This window comes from Lolium perenne, chromosome 6, assembly GCF_019359855.2.
Source record: "Lolium perenne isolate Kyuss_39 chromosome 6, Kyuss_2.0, whole genome shotgun sequence".
Classification (NCBI taxonomy): Eukaryota; Viridiplantae; Streptophyta; class Magnoliopsida; order Poales; family Poaceae; genus Lolium; species Lolium perenne.
The window spans coordinates 69,290,120-69,303,604 of record NC_067249.2 but is presented as its reverse complement, the minus strand read 5'-3'; the positions used below and the strand labels follow the sequence as shown (position 1 = coordinate 69,303,604).

The 13,485-nt window shown below is 46.2% G+C and overlaps 1 protein-coding gene and 1 non-coding gene across 3 annotated transcripts; one reads left to right on the top strand and one right to left on the bottom strand.

Moving 5' to 3' along the window:
• The first annotated feature begins 1,576 nt into the window (after nt 1-1,576).
• On the top strand, nt 1,577-1,697 carry LOC127311107 (small nucleolar RNA SNORD14). Its single transcript, XR_007857596.1, has one exon. It is a non-coding gene; the product is annotated as a small nucleolar RNA SNORD14 (small nucleolar RNA).
• Nucleotides 1,698-2,037: 340 nt separating this feature from the next.
• Nucleotides 2,038-5,392, bottom strand: LOC127307612 (ADP-ribosylation factor GTPase-activating protein AGD12). 2 transcript variants are annotated; one of them, XM_051338347.2, is made up of 8 exons: nt 5,237-5,392; nt 4,473-4,557; nt 4,079-4,154; nt 3,519-3,682; nt 3,250-3,367; nt 3,025-3,141; nt 2,619-2,714; nt 2,038-2,527 (listed from the first exon to the last, which is right to left on the bottom strand). In XM_051338347.2, the coding sequence occupies exons 2-8, from the start codon at nt 4,550-4,552 to the stop codon at nt 2,246-2,248; spliced, it is 933 nt and encodes a 310-aa protein (XP_051194307.1). In that variant the 5' UTR covers nt 4,553-4,557; nt 5,237-5,392; the 3' UTR covers nt 2,038-2,245. The 2 variants fall into 2 exon arrangements, with proteins under 2 accessions (XP_051194307.1, XP_071677953.1); XM_071821852.1 differs by lacking the exon at nt 5,237-5,392 and having other exon boundaries at nt 4,079-4,298; nt 4,473-4,489.
• Between the last annotated feature and the right edge of the window lie 8,093 nt (nt 5,393-13,485).

The window sequence follows — 13,485 nt, the reverse complement described above, 5'->3', positions numbered from 1 at the left end:
GCGGTGGCAAGGATGTTTGGGATACATCGCTCGATAAATCACAGGACATGCGCAACAAAATTGAATCTATTATTGGCGTGGACAAGGACAACACATCTCCAATCAAAGCAGCAGCAATGACATTGCAATCACTGGCCGGTCAACCACTTTCTGGGGATGAAGTCAACGTGTTCAAGATTGCGTTTGTAGTTTTTGTCGTGTGCATGATCGTTGACAGCAATAACCCAGGAGAAAAAGAATCAGTGAATTTCTGGCCAGCTCTCACAAACCCTCACATCATCCAACTTCCCAAGAATACATGTTGAAAAACTCATAGCCCTCCTCCAAAGATTGGAATACTTGCCCAATCTTAGGCTCGAATATGCATCTCTCTCCCCTGTTCGCTGCTTCTCTCAGAGCCCTCTCCACAGCACCATAGTTCCATGCGGCAGGTAGAATAGGGCCGCCTGGCATTCTGCACACGAAAATTTTCAGGTAAACGACATAAACATTTCTCTACATTGGTTTGTTAGGGGAGCGAGATAGATGTAGTAGTAATCTAAAGTAAAATCTGAAAAAAATTGCACCAACCTTGACGCTTGATCATCTCCTTCCATCTTAGAGAACTCCACCACCCTCAATATGCTAACGTATCGCGTTCAAGAAACAACTTGCAGCCTTCAAAAGAACAAATCAAGTCATCTTTTTAACATGTAACTAATTCCCAACTGTATTACAAACCATTTTGCAAACTACTATTGCAGTAAAATGCGTAGCACAGTTTTTTCTTCATATGAATGAGCCATCTGTGTTATGAAATACCCTATGTATTACCTTGCACATTACGGATACAACTACCACCGCCTGTACACTCCAACGGCTACAAACGCGAAGTTAACAGCCGTTACGTTCACTCCATTACCAGCCATCCTAATCTACACCCATTCATTTTTCTACCCACTATATCCGATGGCTCTAAGGGGGTGCATAGCTAGCCATGCGGTTAGCAAATCCGCGTTGATAATTAATAATTACACAAAGCTGTTTTTGTTACATTGTAATATTTTCACAAGCTAATTTATATTTAACTTGGGATTGGTTAGTTCAATTCAAGGTAATGGTGATAAAACAAAGGTTTGTTTTTTCAAACATTCGCAGTTGCCGCCTAAGAACTTTCGCCCAGTCAGGTTTGAGAGCTAATGCTGCTAATTCCTTTGAGCCATGCTAATTTCCCCACTTCAATATTCTTTTTTTGTTTGCTATTTATCATTTGGATTTATACGGTCGCAAGTCCCAATCGCTTCAGTGGGTTGATGCAATGTGGTAGGTCATGCAGATCAAGATATTTGTGGAATATGAATGTGCAACTGTAACCCTGCTGGCTGTACATCTCTCAATTTGTAAATATGGCCTGTGGCATATCTATTCCTCTTTGGTCCACATGCTTTTGCAAATGTAGCATTACAAGGATTGTGGATTGTGTTTCGCGTTACATGTAACAAAACACACCAATTTGGCTAGAAGATTCAACAGAGCCTTTGTTGTGATCCCATTGCTGTTTTAACTCGTGTTAATCGAGGCCGTGGAAGTCAACTGATAGTGATGATGATGGAATTAAGGCTTGTTTCTCAAAACATTTCTCAGTTGCCGCCAAAGTGCTTTCGCCCTGCCAGGCTTGAGAGCAAATGCTGTCAATTTCTTCCTTGGATGTTCAATTGTGGTACCAAAATGTACAATTTATAGCAAACACCTACAACGTACTACCGAAGCAATTCATGTTAATCAGAAACCAGTGTACACTTTCTCGAAATAGGTATTGGCCGTGGTGTCATCAGTTGCTAAAACGATTACCCTTTCCACTGAACATCCTTGGTAGATACATGTCTTAATTCTTTTCATGTGGAAAGGTCGATCATGAAAACAATTTATGTTCTACAAATACAATGATGGATAAATTTCTTTGGCACACTTGAATTCTCAACCCTTTTGGTTTGCCATTTTAGACTAAGTTAATTTTGTGGAGTAAATTGGTCTATAAGGCCGGATGATGATTACAAGTGCAGAGTTCATGATCTGACGGCCTTACTCCAATTGCTGTTGAAAATTTACAACCATATTATGCTTATTATTGTTTCCATCTTATATATTTTTTCACAAAAAGATAATCAACCGGAAAAAAACTTCCCCCTTTGCAGCACAATACAGTCTCTATAAGCATATTTACCAATGAAACGGCCTTCACAAGTTTGCCGTATTTATCCGGATCTTACATGTTTAGAGCTATCCATTGCATGGACAGCGTCACCTCCCCTGACTCAGTGCGCTGCAGTTTCAAGGAGACCTCCTGCTTCACCTTTCCCCCTGTTATCATGACAGCGCTGTCGGTGGTGAGAGCGTTGTCAGCTGACTTGAGCCACCGGCCGATCTGCATGTCGCCGAGGTGTTCTGGATCACCGTATGCTGCTGCCGCGTTAATCATGGGCTGCAGGTCGATCTCGGCCTCCCCCATCACGTCGTCCTTGGATACCATGTCATGGTCCAGCACTTGCTGTTTATTATTACCACACGAGTTTGTAAGATAATGTTATTGCCAGATGAACAGATCAGAATTGTTTTTGTTTCTTAGAGCTTATTGTTACCAGTTTCAGAGGTCCGTATTGCCGAGGAACAGAGAGCTTGAGTTCTTCATTCCAGACAGGATTCAGGTTTCTTTTGATCACTGAAGTCTGCGCTTTCTGCAGACAACAATACTGCTACGTTCAGATTTGCTTGTCAAAATTGCTGAAATAAATAACTCTGCAAGAATGCTCAAATTTTGACGTCAACTGTTTTTTAGATTCTCAGGGAGACAACCTCCCCGGTTCCATTCATGCAAAATGAAACCAATGTTCAGGTTACAGCAAAATAAAACGCACCCAAAACACCCCTGTTTGACCACCTAAAAACAGGGCCAAGTTTGCAACACACCGACATCTCTCCCACCAGGAGCTGTTGACGTCAACTTTAACTGTTATTATTTGCTGGAGAAATGAGAAATATGATTACCTGCTGTCCAAGGGTCAAGACTACATAAGGATCGCTGCTATACATATCCCTGACAGCTAATTTGGTACCTCCAATAACTTTGACATTTAGTATTCCGATGAACTCAACCATTCCAATCTGCATAGAGGAACATGTGAATTGTATGACATCCTGAGAAACATAGAGCTTGTGTTTTTTTTTTGCGGGTAAGAGCTTGTGTTAATATGCAATCTTGGGCAGCCTTGCCTCACTTTTGGAGCTACCAGAATGTGGGGTGCTGGCTGCTTGTTTTCCGACATCACTAGGATAATTAGAGACGATCCGTAGGCTGGGCTGCAGAAATTCCTGGAGCTCATATTTTGACCTGAAACATTGAGGCATGGCTAATCATTAGTATTAAGATGACAGTAATAGGGAGTTCATGGATGCCTTTCTTTGTAATTTTTCAAGGTAGGCATTACAAAGGGATAAACTGAACCATAGGGCATGTCCAGATGAAAAAGAAGATGAAATACTTGATGAAATTCTGTCGCTCTTCCTGGGCAGAATCTGGATGTGGCTTGCTGTAGCCCTTTGGGAGAAAGGCCTCGTAGATTGCATTGGCTTGCGAGTTTCCACCAACTTCTATCATGAAGTTAATATCATCGTCAGTCCACTTATCTAGTGTCACTGACATGACCTGGACCAAGTAAAAGGTTGACCATCTTAGTTTCACATAAAGCAGCTCATTTCCAGCAAAAAACAGAAGATCGAAATCAAGCATTCGGATACATTATGCATTGCTATTTGCAAGTAGGGGCGAAACTGGAGACAAAAAATCATTAGGTTTAACCCTTGGCGTTGCTATGTAATCTTCCAGTAGTTATCAATATCACATACTAATGCAATGATGGTTTGGTGTCTTTTATTAGGTTCATCTGAATCCAATAGTTGTATGCCAGCTCCGCCACTGCTTGCAAGTATTGGTTGCAATGTTAGGGCTAGTTAACACACTAAGACGATCGGGTGTTTTTCCTAAAGGAATACAATAAATTCTATATGCATAAAACTATTGTTGAGTTGCAGCTAGTTAAACCTTTGAGATATGTGTGCCAAGGCTTCTGTGAACGCCAGAACATTTTACGCATATGAATACACCAATGTTAGCTGATCTGCAAGGAAATACTCAGTCATATGCAAAGAAACATGAGTTAAGAAAATAAAATTAGTTTCTGATAACTGCACATTAGTCTGATTTTCTTCTGCAAGATCCTGCATACTTTATAATTCCTCCCAATAATCTGCTAGTATTTTCTCTGCAAAAGTATTGTCAGGACCAAAAGGGATCTTTCATCTTTGTGTACAAAAGGGTTTTTACATAAAAAATGACAGATGTAAGTAGGTAATTGCTGTTTGAATAGTGATGGCCTAGTTATTAGAACGTGACGACTCATGCAATAGCTATCTGAGGTGGGGGTGCAGACACTCACGCCCATTTGGGATCAGGTGCGCCGCAGTCAGCGCAAATGCGATTTTCCCTTTTCTGTAACAATGCCTTCAGCTTTGCCATCCTACCTGCAATTCGAAGGTTAAATCTGAGTTCACAGTAGCAAAACAACACTGCCACAGGACGGGTGCTACATTGGCGGGAGCGACGGGAGTGGCGGTGATATTTACCACTGCCAGACGCGTGTGAGAATGTATTGTTTTCAGGAAATTTTAACTGGAGAAGCACTGAGAGAAAAAATCGACAACGGGGCAAAATGTGAACAGGAAGAAGTGAAGATGCTATCCCATTTGCTGTTGCGTTTCCTTGTGCAGCTCCAAGAAGCCACAAGTCAATCGTTGCTGTGCATACTGTTATTCCATCATCGCCATGTCATCCACTCATCTCGGAAAAATCCTCATTCAGCTCTAATGGGGATCGTGCAAAATTATTAGTTCCCTTGCAGAACCAGCTGAGCAAACTGCTTTGTGGAATCCAGTAACCCAGAAGGAGTCCAATTTGAAGCAATCAAGCAAGACACGATGAAGGAATAATTATGTAAATAACAGGGATTGACCTTTTTCTATCTACTGATGATACAAGCTATCCATCTATAATCCAAGAGGTAATTCACCAAGATCAATTCTCATCAAGGCCATGCACCAGCACCATGGAAGTAGCAGCAACGAAATCAAGAAATGGCCTCTCTTTTCTCTTTACAAGAGATGGAGAAAGAGAAAACAAGATAGAAATTGCAGGGTTACCTACCTCCGTAGCTAGTCCGATCTCTCCTCTCCCGGCTGCCTTCGAAAGGATTCCTCAGATCTCTCTTTCTCTTCTTCAACAGGTGTGGTCCAGGTGGCCTGGTTGGTGAGCTCACCTAATACACAGGGGTAGTAGATTATGTCCTAAAAAAACTTCCCTTTGTGCTTGCTTTAATGCTAATAATGATACCATGCCAGCTTGCTTCTATTGCTTCCGAACCATCCGATCTGAAAATATTGCTCTAGATGGATCTAGGGTGCAATCCTATCCTTTGACTTATGTTTTAATATCATAGTATTTTTTTTCTTAACCTTCCAGCCTGTATCCTTAAAAAAAATCATGCCAGGAGCCATTCAGCCTAAGAGTGTTTCATCACTTATACTAGTATAATGGTTAAAAATCTGAAAATAGTGCCAATACTTTGAGAAAGACAGCTACCATATAAGGTAGTGGAAATGATATCAATAGTATTGCTCTTTCTAGAACATCGTTGGATCTACAAATCGCTGAAGTATACCCATACAATTGGATTTTGCCGATTTGCTCGCTCGTCCAACACCTGTCAAGGCAGGTCAACTAGATAAAAAACTTCACCCTAGGTGGCGCCCAGGATTTCCAGTTCAACCTCCAAGACCATGATAAGACCGCCTCTGAAAGAGGGCGTCGTAACAGGAATGAGAAGAATACTGGACATCCTTCATTCAACGCCTAACCAGCCTGTCCTGCTCCGATGATAGTTGCATGCCCCTGAGTTTGCTCCACACAAAAAAAAAAACGGACATGGTGTTTTAGCTCATAGGTGCAAATGCACCTATTATGGATAATGTATTTAAATTTGTTTTGAAATGTCAAAAAGTTCTGGAAATATTTTTTAGGTGTACATCTTGATATGCTATGTTTACACACAAAATTTTCTCAGAAAAGGACAAGTTTTATGGGCTGTGCAAAAAAGAAAAAACAACATCTCGCAAAAGGCTATTTTGCATGACCGAAAATTATCTTTTTTACACAAGTCACAAAAATGTTATTTTTTCGCGAAATGTTGTGTGCGGACATATAATGTCCGGATCTACACCTAGATTTTTTTCCAGATATTTTTGACATTTTGAAATATGTTTTTTAAACAATGGGTGCGTCTACACCTATGAGCCAAAAGTGATATCCGAAAAACAACTCCCTTTAAAACACTACAATTTTGTGCATTCTAAAATACGGGCGTACAAAACCTTTGACTGGTAAGGTAATATATGATTAGACACCTAGCTCAGGCTACATTTGCATTATGCATTATTGTGAATTGTGATGCACCACTAATGTATGCTGTGGTTTATTTTTACTTATATATAAATACTTTCGTTTGGTTACCTGAGAAACAAATGCACTAAATGTTCATGTACATAATTTGTTGGCTAGATGACGAGAACCTAACAAAAGTAAAAGTATTCTTCTTTATTACTGAATGTATTGTTCAACCTTAGTTAAGCCAAGCCTCTTATGATGGTTACGATAAAACAAGAATCTTGTTTGATGAAAATGAGCTTAGGAGCAGGGAATGAAGTTGAAGCCAACATGCACAACCAATGCGAAGGTTTAATGACCAATAACATTCCTGACATCGTCGGAGGAGAAATGGGACCAATAACTGTGATTCTGGAGTCGCTTCGCCTTGAGATTACTTGAGTTCCATCACAATCAACAACAGGAATTCTGCCGGCCAGTGTGTAGCAACACACATTTATTTAGCTATCAAAGTTCGAATTTTAATACCTGTGTGTTGGGGGGATAACCCCCGGTATGCCAAAGGCATGCCAAACCGGATGGTTTGAGCCATCAAGATACCGGTTTAACGTTCTTACCGGAAGCCTGGTAGGAATTTGGGAAAGCAAAGCTAAGCCGGTATCCCCAAAGGGGTATGCCGGAACCCGGTAAAGAAGATACCGGAAAGGAGGGCCTGTCGGCAGGACTGGTCAAAGATTCTCTTCAGAGCAAGAAGACAAGGATGAGCTAAGCAAAGTAACTTTATTCAGAGCCCTGGCGCCAAAGAGAGATGTGACGGAGAAAGAAGCCGGAGGACGTCAGCCTCCCTGATTAAAGAGGACCCCGGCGTCATCCATGATTAAAGTAGCTTTGTAAAGTAGTTTGTCCAGTCAAAGATGCCATTAGGGTTTCTTGTTCTGTAAGCCACCCTCTCCCCTATATAAGGAGACGGGGTACTGCCTCTTACAGGCGCGAGACTACAGAAGGAATTAGACGACAGAACTTGTAACCGTGTTGAGATCAATGAAGCTAGCGATCTAGTAAAGAGTTCTTCCTCTTGTCTCTCTTCTTGTATACCGGTCTCTGGCTGTGTTCTTGAGGAAAGCATCCGGAAGTTCTTCCCATCTAATCGCAAACCCTCCCCCGAATCCTCTTGCGTCCATTCGGCCCCAGTATAAGCCATCCTATGGCATCTGTCTGTTCACCACGACGACAGTTGGCGCCCACCGTGGGGCATGAAGTGGCGCTTGATGGAGTTCACATTCGGGCGGGCATCCTCGAGGTCGCCGGCGAACGTACGGTGTCCGCGCTGGTGCAGCGCATCTACGCCATGGACTTCATCAACGACAACGCGGGCTGCTTCGCCAACGGCGGCGTCTTCCCCAAGAACGGCCGCGTCATCGAGTTCGGCAGCCACCACGTCTACTTCGGCACCGTCCCTGTGCGCCAGCGCCTCTCGCCGGTGCTGGTGGCGCCGGACCCACCAAGATGGCTCTGTGCTGGCCGCGCCGCCGGCAGCGTCGAGGTAATGATGACCGGTGTGGCTGGTGCAGGAAAAGAAGCTGTGGGAGAAGGTGCTGGTCGCGCGGTTTCGACCCGTGCGGCTAAGCCACCGCTGGAGCGCGACGCAGGCGCAGCGGGAGCATCATCCGCGCCACCGGAAACGCCGCTCCAAGCAGCGATGAATGTCCTCGCCACCCCCATCGCGCAGAACGTCGATCCGGCGGCTCAAAGGAGCTGGAGGCGCAGCGCCAGAAGGTGCTCGAGAGCGGCAAGGACATCCTCCGGGCGCAGCGCGAGCTGAACCTTACCCTACGTGAGTACAACACTGCCCATGGCTTTGCTTCTGTTAGCGCGCATGCTGCAAGAATGCCGGAAAACCGGCTAAAAGCTCGCAACCTAGATCAAGATTTGCGCAAAGAGATTCTTACCGGCAAGAGCGCCTCTGCATCTGTTAGCATCGTGGAGAAACCTAAGTACAGTAGCCCGGATAAAACGATAAAAGCTGCTAAGGCTGCAGTAGAGCTATGCGAGTCGCTTTCCGGAGATGCTTTGGCAAAACAGCAAGAGCGTGTTAGAGAGCTGCTGGAAACTATTGAGCAGCAGAACGCTGAGCAGCTGGCTAAGCTGAACAAGGCAGCGGCCTCAAAATCCGCGCGTTCAACAAAGAATGCCGGTAGCAAGTCCCATGGGCAGGCTTCGTCCCCCCATCCGGACCGAAGAAGAGAAAAAGAAGTGAATGCGCAGTAGATGACTGTGTACGATCCGGTTCTTGCCGGAAAGTAACAAGCCGGGCAACATGATGCCGGTAGAAAAAGCCAAGGGGCAGAGCGAGGCTACGCCAGAGGAGGCTATGCCGGAAACAATCATGCCGGTAGATATGAGACCGGGCAAAATTATCGAGCTGCAAGGGCAGCGTACGATGAGGAGGAAATAGATCCCCCGAGGTACCGGCAGGCAAGGGCCGCGGTACCGGAATGTTATGATGAAGCTGATTCTGCAAGACCGGCAGCATACCGGAACCTATTGGGAGAACGCTTGGGAGAGAGATACTTACCGGAACGGGATGCGAGGCACCGTCTGGATAGAGTGTACTTGTCAGAAATGATCGAGGAGGAAGGTCCTCCAGGCCCAAAGTGCTTTGGCCCAAGGATCATGAGAGAAAAACCACCAGTTCGCAACTTTACGTTGCCCCGTGACACAAAAACATACGATGGCACTATGAAGCCGGAAGATTGGCTCGCGGATTACGTGACCGCGGTATACGTCGCAGGCGGTGGAGGAACCGTAGCAGGAGGAGGAAACAGACGCTGGGCCGTGAGAATCATACCATCGTTTTTGGTTGGACCGGCAAGAATCTGGCTAAACAACTTGCCGGCAGGAAGCATAAATGGCTGGCTGGATTTTGAGGAAGCTTTTGTGAGCAATTTCAGCAGCACCTATCAGAGGCCAAACAGGCCGCAAGAACTTGCTCTGTGCGTACGCCCGAACGAAACAGACCGGGATTATCCGGCCCGGTGGAACACCACAAGGAACTCCTGTGAAGGGGTAATCGAAGCACGTGCAATTGCTTGGTTTAGCAAAGGTGGGTGCGAGAAGAGGTTCGCCGTTGTGGCGAAGGCTGCGACGGAACATGCCGACAACGTTGGCGAGAGATGATAGGTGTGGCGGATAGATATGCGTTGGGAGACCCAACGCAGCCGACAGTGCAACCTGAACCGGAACAGCTACGCCAAGAGCAACACCGGGATAACCGGAATAACAAAAGAAGAGAAGATTTTCCGGATCGAAGGTTCGGTCCGCAGCAAGTTGCTGCTGTGCAGAAAACTACGAGGCCAGCGGCGATCGAGGCAAAGAACCGGATCGCAGCCGTGGGCGGGTCCTAAGAAACAATGGGTGGAAAAGAAACCTTGGGTCCAGAAAAGAAACTGGCAAGAACCCGCAAAATACACCATGGAAGCTGCCATGGATCAACCATGCCGGTGGCACACACCGAATCCGGCACACCCGTCAAACCACTTGACGAAGGATTGTACCTGGACCAAGTACTTGATGCAAAAGGGAGCGGTAAAAGATGCACAACCGCCACAAGACATGCCGCGGCAGCAACAGCTACCGCCACCACCACCGCTTACCGGGGCAAACGCCTTACCGGTGCAGCCAAACCGGCAGCAGATTCGCAAGTTAACCGGGTGGAGCAAAACGATAACCAACCACCTCCACCGGCACCTTTAGGCCGGAATGTTTACGAAGACCCGCATATGTGCTGTGGTCGTTTTTGTCACCGAGCCGACGTGACAGTAAAGTATGCATCGCCGCTCCATGGAAGTGAACGCCGTGATGCCGGCAGTTCCCAAATACATGCAGTGGTCCAACCAGGAAATTGCCTGGTCGATTAAGGATCACCCCAAAATCATGCCGAATCCGGGTGGATATGCTCTTGTTGTGGATCCAATCATGAAAGGGCCACAAACTCGAGTAAAATTCAGCAAGGTGCTGATAGATAACGGCAGCAGCATAAACATCATGTACAAGCATACCATGCATACGCCGGGCATAACGTAAAAACATGCTTCAGCCAACACGCACAACGTTTCACGGAATCGTTCCGGGCTTGTCCTGCGCCCCGATAGGAAAGGTTCGGGTGGACGTAGCATTTGGAGGCCGTGACAATTGCCGGGTTGAAAATATTGAGTTCGAGGTGGTGGATCTAGATAGTCCCTACCATGCATTGCTGGGGAGACCGGCATTGGCAGCCTTCATGGCCACAACTCATACGGCTTACCTCAAGATGAAGATGCCGGCACCTCGTGGACCGTTGACTGTGGTGGGAAACTATAAAGTCTCACTGGAAACTGCATCTGCCGGATCAAACCTAGCGGAATCGCTGGTGATCGCGGAGGAAAAGAAAAGGATGCAAACAGCTGTTGCGCTGGCTCAGTCCTCACAGTTGAGCTTAGCGGCAATGAGTGGAAACTTGGGCTCACCGGCATTCAAGCCGACAAATGAGACAAAGGACATTGTGCTGGATCCGGCTTACCCAGAGCGCACCGTTCGCATCGGTGCCGGACTCGATCAAGCATAGGAAAGCGCGCTCGTCAGCTTCCTCCGTGAGAATCGGAATATCTTCGCCTGGTCAACTGATGATTTGGTGGGTGTTCCGAGGGAGCTGGCTGAGCACTCTTTAAACGTCCGGAAAGATGCCAAGCCGGTGCGGCAACCACTGCGCCGGTTCGCTGAAGATAGAAGGAAAATCATAGGAGAAGAGGTGACAAAACTGCTCGTTGCCGGATTCATTGTGGAGGTCACGCACACAGAGTGGCTGGCCAATCCAGTAATGGTTGAAAAGAAGAAAGATGAGAACCTGGAGGCAAAAGCTCCGAAGGTGTGGCGCATGTGCATTGACTACACCAACCTAAACAAGGCTTGCCCAAGAGACCCTTTTCCTTTGCCACGAATCGATCAAGTGATTGATTCAACTGCTGGGTGTGAGTTGCTGTCCTTCCTGGATGCATATTCCGGTTTCCACCAGATTCCCTTGAAAAAGGAAGATCAAATAAAAACTGCGTTCATTACCCCGCACGGGGCTTATTGCTATGTTACTATGCCTTTTGGTTTGCGCAACGCTGGTGCAACGTACCAGCGCTGTATGCAAAAATGCTTGTTTGATCAAATCGGAAAGAATGTGCAGGTCTATGTGGATGACATCGTGATAAAAACTAAGGTAAAGAACACCTTAATCGATGACATCCGGCAAACATTCGATAACCTAAGATGGTTCTGGATGAAACTTAATCCGGCAAAATGCACCTTCGGTGTCCCTGCCGGCAAGCTGCTCGGTTTCCTGGTATCAAGCCGGGGCATAGAAGTTAATCCGGTAAAGATCCGGGCAATAGAAAGAATGGCTGTCCCTCGAGAGTTAAAAGATGTGCAAAAGTTTACCGAAAGCTTGGCATCGCTAAGCCGGTTCGTAAGCAGATTGGGAGAAAAAGCTCTACCACTCTATGCTCTGATGAAAAAATCTGATACGTTCGTCTGGACCCCTCAGGCAGACGCAGCGTTTAAGGAGCTAAAAACAATGCTAGCCACAGCACCTATACTGGCTTCACCCCTAGAAAGAGAACCTATGCTATTATACATAGCGGCAACAAACCGGGTTGTGAGTGTAGTGGTTGTGGTTGAAAGAGAAGAGGAAGGAAAAACCGTCCAGAGGCCGGTATACTACCTGAGCGAGGTGCTCTCCCTCTCGAAACAAAACTACCCTCACTTCCAAAAAATGACTTATGGCGTGTACATGGCCGCCACCAAACTCAAGCATTACTTTGAGGAGCACCCCATGAAGGTGGTGAGTGAAGCGCCAATTTCCGACATCATGTGCAACAAAGACGCCAGCGGCCGGATTGTAAAATGGGCAATCCAGATATCACCATACGTGCCGGTATATGAAAGAAGAGATGCCATAAAATCACAGGCTTTGGCTGATTTCCTCGTTGATTGGGCGGAGATGCAATATAAACCGCCAGATCAAAGGATAGAGTACTGGAAAATGCACTTTGATGGATCCAAGCTCAAAGAGGGTTTAGGTGCCGGTGTGGTACTTACTTCGCCTAAAGGAGACCACCTCCGGTATGTTTTGCAAGTGCATTTCAGGGCATCGAATAATGTCGCTGAATATGAAGCTTTGATCCATGGGCTTAAGGTCGCAAAAGAAATCGGTGCGCACCGGATCATTTGCTATGGAGATTCAGATCTTATGGTACAGCAGTGTTCCGGAGATTGGGATGCGAAAGATGCCAACATGGCCTCGTACCGGTTTCATGTGCAAAAGATTGCCGGATTCTTCGAAGGCTGTGAGTTTCACCATGTGCCACGCGCGGAAAATGAAGCCGCGGATGCTTTGTCCAAGCTGGGCTCATCTAGGCAAGAAATTCCTCCCGGCATAGCTTTGGCTCACTTAAGAGTACCATCGATCAAACCAAGCCCGGAATCGGAATCAATTTTTGTACCGGAATCACACGTAGTGCCCATGGATATCGATGAAGGGAACCCGGGGACTGCTCCGGCAAGCTCGGGGACTGCTCCGGCAAGCTCGGGGACTGCTCCGGCAAGCTCGGGGACTGCTGTACCCATACCGGAAGAAATGATGCTGGTAGATAGCATGGAGATGGATGCACCGGTGTTTTTGGTTCGAGAGACACCGTCATGGGTTAAACCTATTAAGGAATTCCTGATCAACGGCACCTTGCCGGCTGACGAAAATGAGTCAAGAAGGATACAAAGAAGGTCCAAAGCTTACACCTTCATCAACGGTGAGGTGTACAAGAGAAGCGTTACCGGTGTCCTTCAAAGATGTGTGGAACCGGAAGAAGGAAAAGAAATGCTCGAGGAAATTCACCAAGGAGAATGTGGGCATCATGCTTCATCAAGGGCGCTAGTAGCAAAAGTATTCCGGCATGGGTTTTATTGGCCCACTGCTTTGGAAAACGCTAAGGATT